The 16,040-nt window shown below is 35.1% G+C and overlaps 1 protein-coding gene across 1 annotated transcript; it reads right to left on the reverse strand.

Moving 5' to 3' along the window:
* Nucleotides 1-232: 232 nt before the first annotated feature.
* Nucleotides 233-15,265, reverse strand: LOC114539521 (fibrillin-1-like). The gene is made up of 21 exons (XM_028560158.1): nt 15,160-15,265; nt 14,507-14,833; nt 13,715-13,831; nt 13,038-13,154; nt 12,599-12,730; nt 11,956-12,071; nt 11,226-11,296; nt 10,653-10,840; nt 10,055-10,189; nt 9,799-9,921; nt 9,567-9,689; nt 9,312-9,434; nt 8,998-9,120; nt 8,381-8,503; nt 7,700-7,828; nt 6,901-7,016; nt 5,925-5,995; nt 4,130-4,329; nt 3,315-3,452; nt 2,707-2,827; nt 233-930 (listed from the first exon to the last, which is right to left on the reverse strand). The coding sequence occupies exons 1-21, from the start codon at nt 15,263-15,265 to the stop codon at nt 804-806; spliced, it is 2,826 nt and encodes a 941-aa protein (XP_028415959.1). The 3' UTR covers nt 233-803.
* Nucleotides 15,266-16,040: the final 775 nt, after the last annotated feature.

Raw genomic sequence — 16,040 nt, forward strand, 5'->3', positions numbered from 1 at the left:
TTGAAGTGAATTTTTTCTATATTTAAATTATAGAATGGCTTGTAAAACACTCAACTTCATGACGTAGTCTACAAATTAAATGTTTAATTAGTTTCTTTGCTGGCTACAGACATTTAATTTTCAATTTCTATAACTTTCTCTACAGACAGACAACTGTATTTTTTTTTTGTTTGAAAAAGGCAATAACTTTACGGTTAAAAAAATAAACTTGTTATTACCGGTAGCCTATAGCTGCAGTTCGGATGCAGAAAACTGTTAAAAATTTATAATAAAAAAAACTTTAAGGGTATAATGAGTTTTGGGAGAAAGAGTTCACTAGCGAACAGCAAAAATAAATTAGTTCGGTTTGACTTACCACATTTCAAAAGAAAACATGCAAATATTTCGCTAACGAACCAATTTTTTTAGAAGTGGAAATCCAGCCTTAATGTAAAAAGTCGGATGCTAAATCGTGCTCATTCAGGCTCATTCTCGGCGAATGATTCTTGTTAATTACTAATCAAAGATGGCAGAGATCTTCATTACGTTTAACAAAGCGCTTATCTAATATAAGCGCGACTATTTCATTAAAGTTAAGATCGTTGTGCAAATATACAGCCTGACATCCTCCCCAACTGGACTGATGGATAAAAATCTGTTGGCAATTCTCAGTGGCGGATCTGAAGGTGTGCGGAATAAATTACAGAGATTAATTTTAAATTCAAAGCACTTTAATAACAACGCTCTTGGTTATAGATTTGTAAAGAATCTTTAAATCAATTTATTCTGCACACTCTTAGATCCGCCACTGCCAATTCTTATAGTTACTCGTTGTCTTCATAATAGTTTTCCATGACAGGGCGTGTTCTGTATACTGGAGAAGTGACAGTATCTGGTGTGAAGTTCAATTCTGTCTTAAATTGCATTTGATGTTTTTTGCTGCACCTCATGCTAAAGACAAAATTACACGGCAAAATTATTATCGGCTTTAGATTCATAAGGCTGCTATAATGATTTTTTGGTTCATTTATTTTATTGAAAGTTTTCAAGGTTTAAAATAAAAAAATTGAATAGCCACATTGTAATTAAGTGCCTTAATTTCTTAGCAAAAAAAATATATTGAAAAATTAAATTAAAATATGACTCTCTTGACGAAGAAAATTTGTATTTAGTTGAAACGCCAAATTTTTGTACATCGTCGCACAATTGTTAAACCAAATTTGAAAGCTTAGAGGTTCATCGACGCCAACAGAAGAAAATATTCCAATCGAAAAGAATGTGCACCACCTTTGGCAGGGCCGAAACTAGAACGACAATTGGGGAGTGTTTATTTATATATTTAGTTCTGCCAGACGGATTTTTTTGTAAGCTATTTCATTTACAAAAGAAATCTGTCGGGCAGTCTGACTATATAAATTAACCCCCCTTCCCTCAATTATCGTTCTACAGGGTGTATCAAAAAAAATGTCCCAAATGTAAAATTTCCGTTTTTCAGGATATTTTGCAGAATTTGGCAATTTTTTGTGTTCCTAGAGATAGTTAAGACTTATCTGGTATACCTAGGCCAAGTTTGGTTTTTCATTAACAAAATTATGCTACCGGGGGGGGGGGTGTTCCTTTCCACTGATATTGAGACAGCTTGCGCGCAAAAATGTGAAGCTGAAATTGAGATATTATTTAGCTGTCTAAAAGTAGGAAAGCTTTTTAATAAACTGTCAAAGTTTCAGGAAAAATAATGCAAACTGGGAGCAACGCGCGACCCCTAAAAGTGACAAATATTTCATTGCGCGCAGTGGATTAAATGCATGGTTGATTTTAGCGTGACTGATCTAATGCAAGGCTGCATGGGCAAATGAATAAATTAAAGCGAGAAACTGAACAAGAAGACGAAGCGATTTAATAACAAGATTTTTATTCTTGATTTTAATCCTCAACATTTCTACCATTTCTTTCTAAGCAAACTGCGGCTCGTCTGAGCATGGTAAACACTGAACGCCGAACCACATTTGTCTGTCCTGTCTCAAATTATCCATTTCGTTCGAAATTCTTTCTTGCAAATCGCCTACGCTACAACCGGCAAATCTAGGCGAATGGACAGACAAATGGTTCGCTGTTCAGTGTTTAGTATGCTCAGACAAGCCGTAGTTTGCTTAGAATGAAATGGTGGACATGCTGAGGATTAACATCACGTATAAATCGCTTTGTTTATGTGTTCAGTTTCTCGCTTTAATTTATTCATTTGCCCACCTTGTATGAGATCGGTCACGCTAAAATCAACGATGCATTTAATCGACTGCGCGCAATGAAATATTTGTCACCTTTATAGGGGTCGCGCGTTGCTCCCAGTATGCATTAAATTTTCTGAAACTTTGACAGTTTATTAAAAAGCTTTCCTACTTTTAGACAGCTAAATAATATCTCAATTTCAGCTTCACATTTTCGCGCGCAAGCCCTCTCAAAATCAGTGGAAACGAACCACCCCCCCGGTAACATAATTTTGTTAATGAAAAACCAAACTTGGCCTAGGTATACCAGATAAGTCTTAACTATCTCTAGAAACACAAAAAATTGCCAAATTCTGCAAAATATCCTGAAAAACGGAATTTTTACATTTGGGACATTTTTTTTGATACACCCTGTAGTTTCGTCCCTGACTTTTGGTTGAAGTCATAAATACGGTCTTAAAGGAAAGCAGACGAAAAAAAAGTTTGAGTTACATGACCTTACCAATATCCAGCAATAAAAGTAAGAATTACAGCGGTCGTAAGGCACACACAAATCCATACAAGGACCACAATCATCAGATTCCTGACGACATTAACGTCATCTTTTTTTACTGTATTGAACGCTTATAATAAAAAAAATAAGGTTAGTTAGTTATATTGCTGGAAATATTTTATGAAACCAGTATCAAAGTCTTGTACGAAAAGAAGTTAATATGTAGAGAAATGGCTCATTTACAACGTTCAATGATTATGCATGCTAACAGCTTGATGAAAATACATATATATATATAATGGCGTGCAAAATGATGCGTGCATATTCTTGATGTACAACACTATAAAAATTATGTTACCGATCTCCACATGCAAAGAATAGTTCGCTAGCGAAAAATTTGCAGTTGTATAGAAATATTCTTTTGAAATGAACTAATGAGCTATTTTTTATTTATTCTGTGAAAATTCAGCAGATGACAAGCAAATATTAAACAAGCCAAGCATGTATGCATATATTTATCATCCTTTTAGTTGAAATTCTGTTGTTTAACACATTATAATATTAACACAATTTTCATGCACAGAAGAAAAAGCCGTGTAAGTAATATTTACACTTACATGATAAACAATCAGTGCCATTCTTGCGAAAAAATCCCTCAACACAGGCACAGTAATAACTTGTATTTGTGTTGATACATCTTGTGTTGTTCCCACAAACAGGTACATGGATATTTGCTAAAGAGCACTCGTCGTAATCTGTGTATAAAATGCTGCAAGCTGTTGAGTTGATTTCATACCCAATAAATGGTCTACCATTTATTCTACATGCATTTTTTATGGATGCTTTTGGAACAATAACTTTGCAGTTGAAGCAATATCTTTTCTTTGCCCATAAGTTTAGGTACTAAAAATCGCTCTCATGCTATATCACAGACAATTGACGTATTAAAGCTCATTTTCTGGTGATTTAAAGTTCATCACCTCTCTATAAGAAGCAAGGAGGAGTTTCGTTTTAAACCCAATAGGCACGATTTGTTTACATTTTCAGGCAAAGCCAATCAGAATTGCTAAATTTTAAATACTTCATGTGGCGAATAGTGAATCTTTGTAGAGGAAGTAATCAAGATTTGTGCAATGGGTTTGGTTTACTGAAATTGGTCAACGGATTGATAAACTTGCTGATTGGTCTAAAGGGAAATTCCCCCTTGTTTATATAAGGTAATTAAGTCACAATTGAATAACCTCTATGTAATAGGGACCAGTGGCGTAGCCAGCCTGACGATTTTGTCCGGCTATGTGTCAATTTCGAGTTATTATAATCATTCATGTCTTTAGAAATCTATTGTGTTCACAGTCAGTGAATACCCCAAAATATTAGCATAGCGGGACAAATCGACAGGCTGGCTACGCTACTGATAGGGACTGCAGCTAACCTTTGAAGGTAAACAACTCTGCTATTTGAGGTTCCAATTGCGCGAGAGTTGTCATCTCGCTAATCTTGAGGACACTGCCAAGAAATGCGCCGCTGTTTGAAATATTTAATGCCTTCGACATTTCCTGTCGTAGTTTTTCACTACTCAGTCCTGTTGCATTGTTGAATCCGGCAACGTAGTCTATACCAACAGATCCATTGCTGCAATGACAATGTATTAGACAAAGAATTAAACAAAGGCTAAAAAATTGAAGCATTCCGTAATTGAAGCCATCCGTACATCAATGGTTCAGAAATATATACTACCATTTCCGTTCCTACATGTTTTCCTTACGTTTTAAAATTACAATTTTTGCATTTTTTTTTCACATTCAAACCAAGGGACTGTTCACATGATCCCGGTTACCAAAGATTTAACGAAGCGTGAGATCATTTTCGGATACTCAATAACTAAACATATCTTTATCTATCTCAATCACATGCTACCATTAGGATCGATGACTACCAGGATCATGTTATTTACTCATTTTAATTCTTCAAAGCTAAGTCATAATTTTACCCCTCATTAAATCTTGGGTAGCCGAGCTCATGCAAGCAGCCCCTATGACATTGTCCAATTTTAAACGAGAACAATGGACAGAAAATTATACAAAACTGCATTGAACCGAAGCGTATCGGCCTTTTGTTTCCTAAGCAATCTGGTAAAATGACTTTGAAACACAAGAATACGCCAATGTAGCTATGTGCCATATCAGAAAACAATAGTCGGATAAAAGCCGGAGATTCACACGAATGTCGAGGTGGTGTATTCTAAAAAGGGGAAATTTCTTTTCGGCCTAGGCCAAACGTCGCATTTTGGTCGCGTCGAATGCAATTCGAACAATAGATAATTAGATGATAACGAAGCTTAATGAGATTTATCATCTCATTATCTGTTGTTTGAATTGCATTCGACGCGACCAAAATGCGACGTTTAACCTAGGCCTGCAGGAAACTAAAAGGCTCATATTTAGAATGCCTAGGCTTTGATGACGAATTCCCGCAGGTCAAAACGTCGAGATTTTTTAATGCTTTATGCAGCATCTTAACATGGTATGAAGGAGAAATATCAAACTTTTTTCTATTTTCTTTAGTTTCAGAGGTTAAACTGTTGTTTAAAATATACAGACGGATGGACATGCATGCATGTGATTGAATTTCCGCGAAATAAGAGTAGAAAGCACTCTGAAGCGTAATGGCTCGTTTCCTTTGAATTGCGCCAGTGTCATGAACATGTCAGGGTTGCTTCCGTGTGTGTGCAGCCAACAATGACCGATTTGGATACAGAAAGAAAGACAAATTTACGCCCTGAGTCTCCTGACTATTCACAACACGTATAATAATATGCAAAGTTTAAATTTACCATAACAATGCTCTGCTTGTGATTGGAAGGAAATAGCCACGTGTGTTAGACATGCGGAACATAAAAGAAGGGCGTGTAACACAGATTACGCCATTCATGCTCAGTTTATACGCGGAGTGCTTGCCGGAGAAGCTCCATCCGCTTGGCTAGTGCCGCACCTATCGAAAATTATTCCCAATCTTAAATTTAACTGAGCTTGAGTGATGCGTGTTATGAAATAGATTACTATTTCTCATTGGTGAAAAATGAAGATAATTTATTCACGACAATTTCAGGTGAACCTGGCTTGAGAGAGTCCAGTGACATAAAAACTGGAATCACAACGTGCTCGTGTTGTCGAATAAAATAAATAAATAAAAATAATGTAAATAATTATGAAAATGTTAGGACTTACAATATTCGTGTAACGAAGGCTCCTTGGAATGTAAAGCGTAGTGTAGATGTCCTCATGAAAACACGTGTTAACTAAATTTAATATTCACTTTGTGAGCTACATGGTAAGTGAACGCAAATTATTATTTGTTAAATAGTCACAGTAGCGTTATCCCAACGGTTGGGGGCCGGTTGTTCGAAAGGCGTTTAGCTTAAATGGTGGATGAGCCAAAATTTATTGTATCTCATTCTTCTTGTGAGTGACTGAACCTGTATTTTATGCCTTGAATAATTATGTGCTTCAATTGTACGTTATAATTATGCGCATACAACGCGAGTCGAATCTGGTAACTAGCAAATGTTTCGAATGTGTGATTAGCTAATTCTAAAATTTTGTTTCCCGTCAGCATAACTTAGCACTTTTTTAAAATATTTCAAACTTGGATCATCTTGAAAATCTGCAGAAAATTGACTCGTATAAAGCTGATTGAAAGGGGATTTAAAAGATGCTTTGGCAGAGAAAAAAGATTCAAATGGGTGGAAAAAATCTACGATTTCGAATGGGTAATATTTGTATTTTAAAGCATGAAAATTGGAAATTTAATAGGTGGATTTATCAACAAATGTATATGGCAACTCTTTGATGTTATTTACCAATTTCGTAAAAATTAATTAAATTGAATTGGAAAAAAATATTATTTCCAACTAAGTTTAAAGTAAATCTGGTAAAAAGGACAATTAAAATTTTCGCTGAAGTCTTAAAACGTTTTGTAGGCCGGACTTTTATAGCTGAATTCGATAGTTCGAGCTAGTTGTACTATATAGGTAGAGAATATTATTTATTCCACTCGAAGGCGATTATACAATATAGTTACCAGAACCAATGCTTTCACTACTTTCGAACAAAAACCAATGTTAATTGCTTTAAATAGGCCCGGACATTTTGCATGCATGTATTTCTAGTTGGTACCTGTATTCATGTGAAAATAAATTCGTACCTCCTCAATGAATTCTTTCTCAAATTCGAAGAACTCCAAGCTTGTCAAATCATTGTAAGCCAGGATGAAATTACGATTTATAATCCGCATTCGACCTTGAATAGACGCTGCGATGTCTAGTAAAGATTCAAAAAATAAAAAAAAGTAGCATATTAATTTAAGGATGCAGTAAAGACAGTTACTTGTGTACAATCATGTAATTCGTCTAAGTTTTTTTTATATAGCTTCGAAACTTCAAAAATCGAGCACGCCGGTCGTTGTCTACAACAATGGACCCAATGTTTACATCCTGACCATCTTCCATAAAAACGAAATTTCTGTATAGGAGACTGCAGATGTTCGGGCTTAGATAGTGGGGAAATTTAGCACGAGGACGTGCATGAGCGTCAAAGACGACGTGAAATGGCATGTCCGTATGTATAGTCCCACGACGTCATTTATTCGCCATTTTTACGTAGTTTTTGACGTTCACGTCCTCGTTCTAAATTTCCCTAATATTTTCGATGGGACAGAGAATGAATTGGCAGAAAATACCCTAGCCATGAGTGCCAATCGCCGGCTTATCACTGATATCAGCAGAAATACCGCGAATTTTGGTAGAATTCAATAAAAACATGCCCAATTTTTCAAAATTTTAAAAAATTTATCATTATGAGATAACAATCATTGGTTACCGAGAAATAAGGAAGCCAGAAAAATATTTCGAAAGGTTTTTTTCCTGTTAAGATCGATGGTTTTCCTCGGTATAAAACCACAGAATAGCTATCCGGAAACATTATTATACAGTGTACATACATACCAACACATTTGTCATTAACAAACTGTTCTTTCGGACTTGTGCAGCGACACTTGTATGCTCCTGGATAATTGATACACGTTTGACCTTTAATGGTACACTTGGTTGGAGGATCAGAACATTCATTTATATCTAGAGAAATAAAACTTGATAATTAGTTTCAATCATTGAGAATATGATAAATTCATAAATCTTTATTTTTATAATGAAGAATACATAAAATGGTATTGAAGAAACTACTCTTTCCAGATATGTTATGTCAGTGACGGCCATCTTGGTTTTTGGTTTGGACGTGTTCATAGCAACTTATGGATTCAGTTAATATAATTCAAAGCCAAACCTTCATGCAGTTACATTTAGTCACTGCTAGTGCTACGTTTAGTTAACAATGACATATTCAGTTAAGATTGTCTCTTTTTTAAACTCGTGTATAAACATACCTGACAGGGCCGAGACTACGACGATAATTGTTTATTCACATATTCAGTTCTGCCGCACGGATTTCTCTTTTTTAAGATATTGCACTTACAAAATGAATCCGTCGAGCAGAACAGAATAAATGTAATAAACAACATCCCCCCCAATTATTGTTCTAATTTCGGAACTAATACCAGAACATATAATTTTAAGTTATTAGTCCAAAGGCAATTGTTAGTAGCTGTAAGATACTACATACATGCCCACCTTCACAAAACTTTCCGTTTCCGGTATACCCAGAATTACATGTGCATTGAAAAGAACCTATTATATTTCCACATGTGGCAGCAGAATGACAAGACCCACTGTACTCCAAACACTCATCGACGTCTAGAAATAATAAGAAAATACCTAATTTGTAAATATCTATAATAAGCTACGGTCTCAACATAACCTAGATCTATTTTGAGAATAGCTTAACCTCCATTCTAATAAATGGGCTTTTCACCCTGGTAATTTATTACAAGACCTGATAGCACAAAATACATTCTACGAAGTGGTAGGAAATAAAACGTTGTAGCTAATTGCTGAACAATGGAGACTTTTCCCAGTATTGTATTTTTTACAAAGGTTCACAGGCACGTTGACTTAAAAAATCGGGTATTTGCCAGTTCACAAAAGGCACGCTCGGTTAATGCACGTACTTTCATGTTTCATTTAAATAGTTCGTGATGAAAATGAATGGCAATAATTCTAAAATCAACTGTACTAAAACGCAATTCATGTAGTCGACGCCTGATTCCAGGTGTGCTAGACAATGACACATACTGCAATCCGCAATTAAAAGTTCAATTTTTAGCCTACATCAAAAACAGTGAACTGACCTTTACAATAAGTTCCATTTCCAGTGAAACCGATGCTACATATGCAGTTAAAAGAGCCGTCATTATCAGTGCATGTTGCATTGCTGTGACAATTGTGATTCCCTTCTGCACATTCGTCAATATCTAAAACATTGAACCGCCAGCGAAGGCTCACTCGTCAAAAACCACGCTCGTTCAATAATAATGCATGTGTTCATAGTGACAAGACAAATAGTAATTTGAAAATCAGAAGATTAGGGACTTAGGGTTGTTAGCTGCATGGTCAAGGTATGGCTGGTGCAATAATACACGAATGAGAATAGATTCTAACATACCCTCGCAATAAGATCCATTTCCACGGTATCCCAAATTACAAGCACAATGGAAAGATCCTATGATATTTGTACATGTCGCGCTTCCATGGCAAACACTTTCGCTTTCAGAACACTCGTCCACATCTTAAAATTAGTGTAATTTAATTATTTTATATACATGATGACAGCGCACCACTCCATTATTCTTTCATTCTTAAAAGGCGAAATGGAAGTGTACCGATAAGCAGTGGACTGTTTGAATCATAATTCACTAACCTTTACAGTGAGTTCCATTTCCTGTGAATCCAGAATCACAAATACAGTGAAACGAGCCATCATTATTTATGCACGTTGCATTATCGTGGCAATTGTGATCCTCATGAACACATTCATTCTTATCTAAAAAGGTGGTTCGTTTTACTTTTACCGTCCAAATTTCACCCAGGTTAAATAGTAATTTAATATAGTCATTGAGTTAAAATCGTGGTATGTGTGAAAAAAAACAAACCTTGGCAATTAGTTCCATTTCTATGATACCCTGTCTTGCAAAAACACTTGAAAGAGCCATGATAATTAATGCAAATAGCATTTTTATGGCAATTGTGAGTTCTTCTATCACATTCGTCAATATCTTAAACGTAATTTGAATTACACCTTTAGTGTACAGATCATTGGTCTGGTATTTATGATGTGATAATTTGGTTAACAATTTCTTAGCTGCTTTTGAGGTCACGTCATCACATGTTATAATGTTAGCTACCTACCCATACAACCGGTATGATTTTTTTCAAACCCAGAATGGCAAACACAATCGTAGCTTGTGTCTGTGTTTATGCACGTTGCATTGAAACCACAGTCTGGCGTATGGATTTTATTTTGTGGATTGCATTCATCATAATCTGACATGTAAAAGAAAAAGAAATCAATGTATCCTGCCTGGTGTCCTAAAAACAGTACTCCTGTTTGATTGATAAGAACTTTGTAACCAGCGTTGCACTAAAATAAACTTAATTATATTGTATTTATAATAGGAACGTTAACTTAGATTTTGGTTTATTACAATTTTATTTTACCTAAAAATTCACGGAGATATTGGCGTTCAAAGTTAATAGCATTTTTATAATTATAGACATATCCAAATTTTCCTCAGAAATGCAACGATCAATGCCGGAGTGCTTTTTTTGTACAGTAATTTTCTGATTTAAATTTTCGTGCAATACCACAAAAGCGTTTTACCTTTGTCAAACTTTGTCAAACTTTTTACTATTATTTAGGGAAAATGGCGATGTCATTACCGGTCTATTTGTAATATTGGTGATTTAATACGAACAACATTAATATTTACCTATTCACGCATTTTACCTTTAACAGTAAAAAGGCTTTTCACTTGAGTAATATTTGTGCTCTTGCTAATTTGAAGGTTTTTCCCAAGAAACGTGCCACTTCCTGTAACGTTGAAAGAACTGGCCAACTCTTCCCGAACATTTTCATTGTTTATTCCTTTTGTATCATTGAATGTTGCCAGATAATCGAAGCCAACGGAACCCGGACTTTGTGAATAAAAAAACAACTTGACAATGCGATTCATATATATTGTTTTTTACAAACCTCTTTTCAACCTATTTCATTTTTAACTTAATAAGAATTGATAAAATTTAGCATGCAATCCTTCGAAATATTTAGACTTCTTCTCTTAATTGGTTATGCTCAAGATCAGCACTCAAAATTGGTGAAATCCAGATAATTAGAAACGTACATTTTACTCTTTAATTCAGTTTTCATTGTTTTATACGATGTAAATGACATTCTTACACACCATTAGGAAAACTACACCTGATTAACATAATTCGCGCAAACGCTAACGCCGGAAATGCACCATACGTGTTGACTTCAAGGAAAATAATAAAGAAAAGTTTGAGAAAGATGAACACTTACAATAATCGTAAAATTATGATTTCCTGGAAGATAAAACGTAGCTTCTCTGTCCTTGTGTACAAATTTGTCAGCTAAATAATTAATATCAAGTACAGTATCAAGCATCAAAGCTAACCTAAGGAAACACGTACATGGCATATATTTAACAATTATTCGCCAATTATTCAGCAAGATTCATCGAGCCAGATGTGAATATAATTGTTTTAGTATAATTACAAAGGTGATTTTTTGAAAAATCAAATCTGTTGTAAAAAATACATGTTTTACAAACGTCAACAAATATCTCCATCGTTTCACAGTGATTCAAGTAAAACATTTTTTGCAAAAAAAAGTTGAAAAGCGTTCTACATAGTAGTTTTTACTTTGAAAATAATTTTATGCCTAATTATTTCACATCTTTTATATGTATATTATTTTTGTCAAAATAACGCATTCCTTCATCTTTCACTTTGACAAAGACAACTCGCCGCCATTTCAAAAAATCCGCTTAGGTGATTATCGCGGAATAATCCGAGGTCTCTCGACCAATCAGAGGCAAGTAATTTCAATAATCACTTTTGCGATATTATATTCATATGATATTATAGCTGTATCTTAAAATTAGGTCTTAAAATTTTAGGCCCAATATTTATAATGGGACAATCGTTTCAGGTAGTACAGTACCTTCAAGGTAATAGTGCGTGCCTAACATTATCACATTATTTATTCAAAATATAAACGTCTTGCGTACCTGGATGATTAATTCTTGAGTAAAATCATAGTATTTCCTGCTTTGCTGATTATCGTAGGACGAATCGTATTTGAGATTTATAATTCGAAATTGACCTTCAATTGAAGCCTGAATATCTAAAAAGAATACAAGGTCAATTTCATACGAAATAAGTTTAGATTTACACGTTTAATTGCAACGCGATGATTTTTATTGTAGCACGTAGTATATAGTTGGCAAATGGTAATTCTAATTACATAGTAGATATGATTATAGTATCGTTTTTATCATATTGCTATAAGAATGCGTTTAAACAAAATATCAGGTCAAAATGAACCAAGTTGATCGTCAAGGTTTTACTATAATTCCAGTATTCAGTGAGACTAAACGGTAAAAAGGTATAACAGCGCACCATTGTCAAAGATATGCCTATTTCCTGAAATGTCATGATTGGAACTGCATGATGGATGCTTCAGGAAATGAAAATAAATGTTCACACATCCGCATAAGTCTGTGGCAATGTCGTCAATATGCGTTGGTTTATCTGCAGTAGCGGTGAACACAGAGGCGAAATATTTTGTGCAACCCACTCAACATCGGTGAATAATGATATAGCAAACGGCTGATGTTATAAACGACTCACATTAAATCATTGAAGACCTACCGAAACATGCGCCATCGATAATTTGTTGTCTTGGACTAATGCAGTGGCAACGATAGGCTCCTGGAAAATTGGTACACGATTGACCAGCACCTGTACATCTCTGCGATGGCCCAGTACATTCATCAATGTCGTCTGCAGGGAGAGAAACAAGATGTCCAATGATTTTTCATGTGGTATAGAATATGTTAAAACTTGATTGCCAAAAGAGGAATGTAGCGAGTAGGCATATTCGGCAAAACTATATATTGACAGTTTTGTAACGCATAACAATTTTGTAAATATAACCCTGCAACTGAAAGTTTGTTCCTACGTCATACATGTCATACATGTCAATGAATCGTTATTTTCTTCGTAATATTACAAAAACGCTCTATTCTTTGCTGAATTGTAATTAAATAGGACAAAGCATATAATGCAAAATACAAAACATCATACTAACCACATTCGGTTCCACTTCCTATATATCCCTCATTACAAGTACACTCATATGATCCGATATTATTCTCACAGGCAGCATTTGAAGAACAATAATTTTCGCCAGTACATTCATTAACGTCTTAAAATAGGATCACACAACTTATGGGTATAACGATCGACTGCCACGACTAACAAATGGACTATCAACAAAACCATTGGAGGAAATTAAACCAATCAATAACAGTATGTGCCTAGAATAACTAACAGAAAATCATGGCTTAAACAGGGGAAAAAAACATTAAGAAGTTTAGCTTTTTGCATTCGTTTGTTGCCATCAGGGGCCGCAGAAGGGACATGTCGCAGTGCCCGGAAGCTTTCGTCCAATTGGATAATGCTTTTCTATGCTTTCTAAAGAGCGAAGTTATGCTATAGGTTGAAACAGAAATGTATTGTAAAGTCAGCCAATGAAAATTATTTTTGCGTGGAGCTGCGACCCTACACCGCAGAGTATCGTTATGTGGGGGGGAGGGAAATATTCATGTATTCATGTTAGAAGATCGTTAAAACAAAAGAAACTAATAATGCTGAACGTGAATATATTAATATTTGACCACCCCTCCCACTTTTAAAAAAAAGAAAATGCACGAGAATTTGACCATTCCAATCAGTTAATGCTTTTCGGATGAAACCAAGACTCACCTGTACAATTTATTCCGTTTCCTTCGTAACCATTCCGACATTCACAAATGTACGAACCCACAATGTTTGTACAGTTTGCTTTTCGATCACATGGGTCATCCAGGCATTCATTGACATCTGTGGAAGTGAGAGGCACATGTGTTAAATTTGTTTTCAAACTGTTCATTTTTGTGTGGATGGCTAGTTTTATGTAATGTTCCAAAATACAACCTATGGGAATTCATATTTAAAATATGTTTTATATTTCATCCCCTGAAAGTAATCCAAGGAGATTGTATTCACCAATAGACTTTTCCCCTTTTAGCTTTTAAGCGCGCAATGCGTGACGGTAGTTGATTATCAACCAATTTTGAGTTGCGATATCGCTCTGCTTGGAAGCGATTTTGTTTGTAAGAAATGCTTCTTTGTTAAACTAAATCGCTCCGGAACATGGCGAAATCACAACTCAAATTGACCTTGATAATCAACTACTGTCACGCATTGTGCGCTTGAAAGCTAGAAGGGAAAAGGTCTATTACTATAGGTACTATATCTAGCTATAGCTATAATAGGCGAGTGACAATTGACGCCATTTTTATTTTACGCCATTTTATTTTACGAACAACGTAAAATAAAATGGCGTAAAATGCTCGTGTCACGATCACATAATACGATGAAGATGATATAAACTACCACAAAATGGATAAGCTATAAGAAAATCTTGTTCTCATAAGAAATTCATTTCAACTTTGCAAAATAAACTGAGATGCTAAAAAACAATTTGAAAAAGCGACTGACTCGTTTGTCACTTACCGGCCGCAATAACGATTCGTGTTGCTTCTGTCGAAAGCGAGATCTTAGCAGCCATTGTATCTGTCGATTTATCATATTTGAAAATTTGTGATGTTGTTGAATCGAGGACATAATAATACCCATTTCCGTCTGCAATGTCCACAGTTGTGATGCCTCCTGATTGATCTGTTCCAATCTGTGAAGTCTGACCATCGTACGTTGTTTTCAATATCTTATAATTTGAATCGGATGTAAAAAGAACCCAATATACGGTTTTATTCACGGTATCAAGAACGAGATGAGTGCCGATTCCTGTGATACTATCGTGAAGAGTTTGATCAGTTCCATCTGCAAGACTGTACCGGATGAGATTTCGATTGTTCGTAAGATCAGTGGTGAAAATATCGATCTAAATTTGGAGAGTGACTTTAAGTGAATGGATGTTAGGCAGATATATTATATCCATCTAGTTTACGTGCTTACTGATCACTGCTTAAATGCTCACTGCTTTTGTACACAGTTAGAAATAGTTCATCAGAAAAAATTCGTTATTTTTGTGATATTGAGATGCAGATTTGCCGTATCTCTTTAGATTTAGGTCTAATTGTACTACATCTGCGTTACCACAAAAGCAGAATACCTATTAACAGCGTCGCACCACTAACTGTCCCTACCTGTTATAAGTGTCGACTCGCAAATCCCTGAATCATTGTTTGGTGACACAGCACATTTTGTAGTTATTTCCGTTGTAATCAATCCTTTAAGGTTTAAAATTATCATCCGTTAGGTATAGATACTTTGATTCATGCATCAACCGAAAATGGGCCAAAACTGAAGGAACCGCCACAGTTTTAAATCACTTGATCAATTTGGTTGTACAGTTTAACATCTGCTCTATACCAAAGACGGTATTTTATTACGTCATAACCAAGGCTCGCGCTTGGTGAAGACACAAAGGCTTTAGGTTTTCCACCATTAACGGGAATATACGAGATATGAGTGGCGTTTGAATAGAAGATATATTCAATTTCTGCTTCACTGTTACCTATATGGATGGGTTATTTGCATGATTTAGAAGAAAGAAGAATTTTAGGGGGAACATTGTTTGGAGACATTGTCAAAGAGTGTTTTCACACACAATAAAATATGAAACAAATCACGTCATCTTTGACGTTTCTATCCGGAATCAAATTGATAAGGAAATAGGATAATTTCAAGCATATGCTCTACAAGTTTTTTAGGAACTTTCATAAAATTGTAACAAACAGTTTCACGAACTGCCAATGAATTTTCAGACAAAATCCGATAGGGAACATATTTTTGCTGATTTACATATGAAAATCTTTTTTTTTACAAACTATTCTTACTCTTGGCATGGGGAAGTATTTAACCCATATCAAGCCTTTCGTTGCCTGTAATTTGCGGGAAGCGGGATATCGAAGATTTTTTTAATAAGAGCATGAGAAAAGCCACCAAGTGCTGGTCAAACCGCACCAATGGCATACATATATTTCGACAATGAAAAATGACGGAATAATCAAGAAATTTTTAGCCA

The sequence above is a fragment of the Dendronephthya gigantea genome, unplaced genomic scaffold (genome assembly GCF_004324835.1).
Source record: "Dendronephthya gigantea isolate DGI-Jeju-01 unplaced genomic scaffold, DenGig_1.0 000204F, whole genome shotgun sequence".
NCBI classification, from domain to species: domain Eukaryota; kingdom Metazoa; phylum Cnidaria; class Anthozoa; order Malacalcyonacea; family Nephtheidae; genus Dendronephthya; species Dendronephthya gigantea.

Excerpts from the sequence above, each read along its gene's own strand:
- LOC114539521 (XM_028560158.1), bottom strand. The coding sequence starts at position 15,265 with ATGATAATTTTAAACCTTAAAGGATTGATTACAACGGAAATAACTACA. Across the intron at positions 11,297-11,955 it reads CTCAAGAATTAATCATCCAG|CTGACAAATTTGTACACAAG; the intron begins GTACGCAAGACG and ends TTAATTATTTAG. Across the intron at positions 2,828-3,314 it reads TGGCACTGATTGTTTATCAT|CGTTCAATACAGTAAAAAAA; the intron begins GTAAGTGTAAAT and ends TTTTATTATAAG.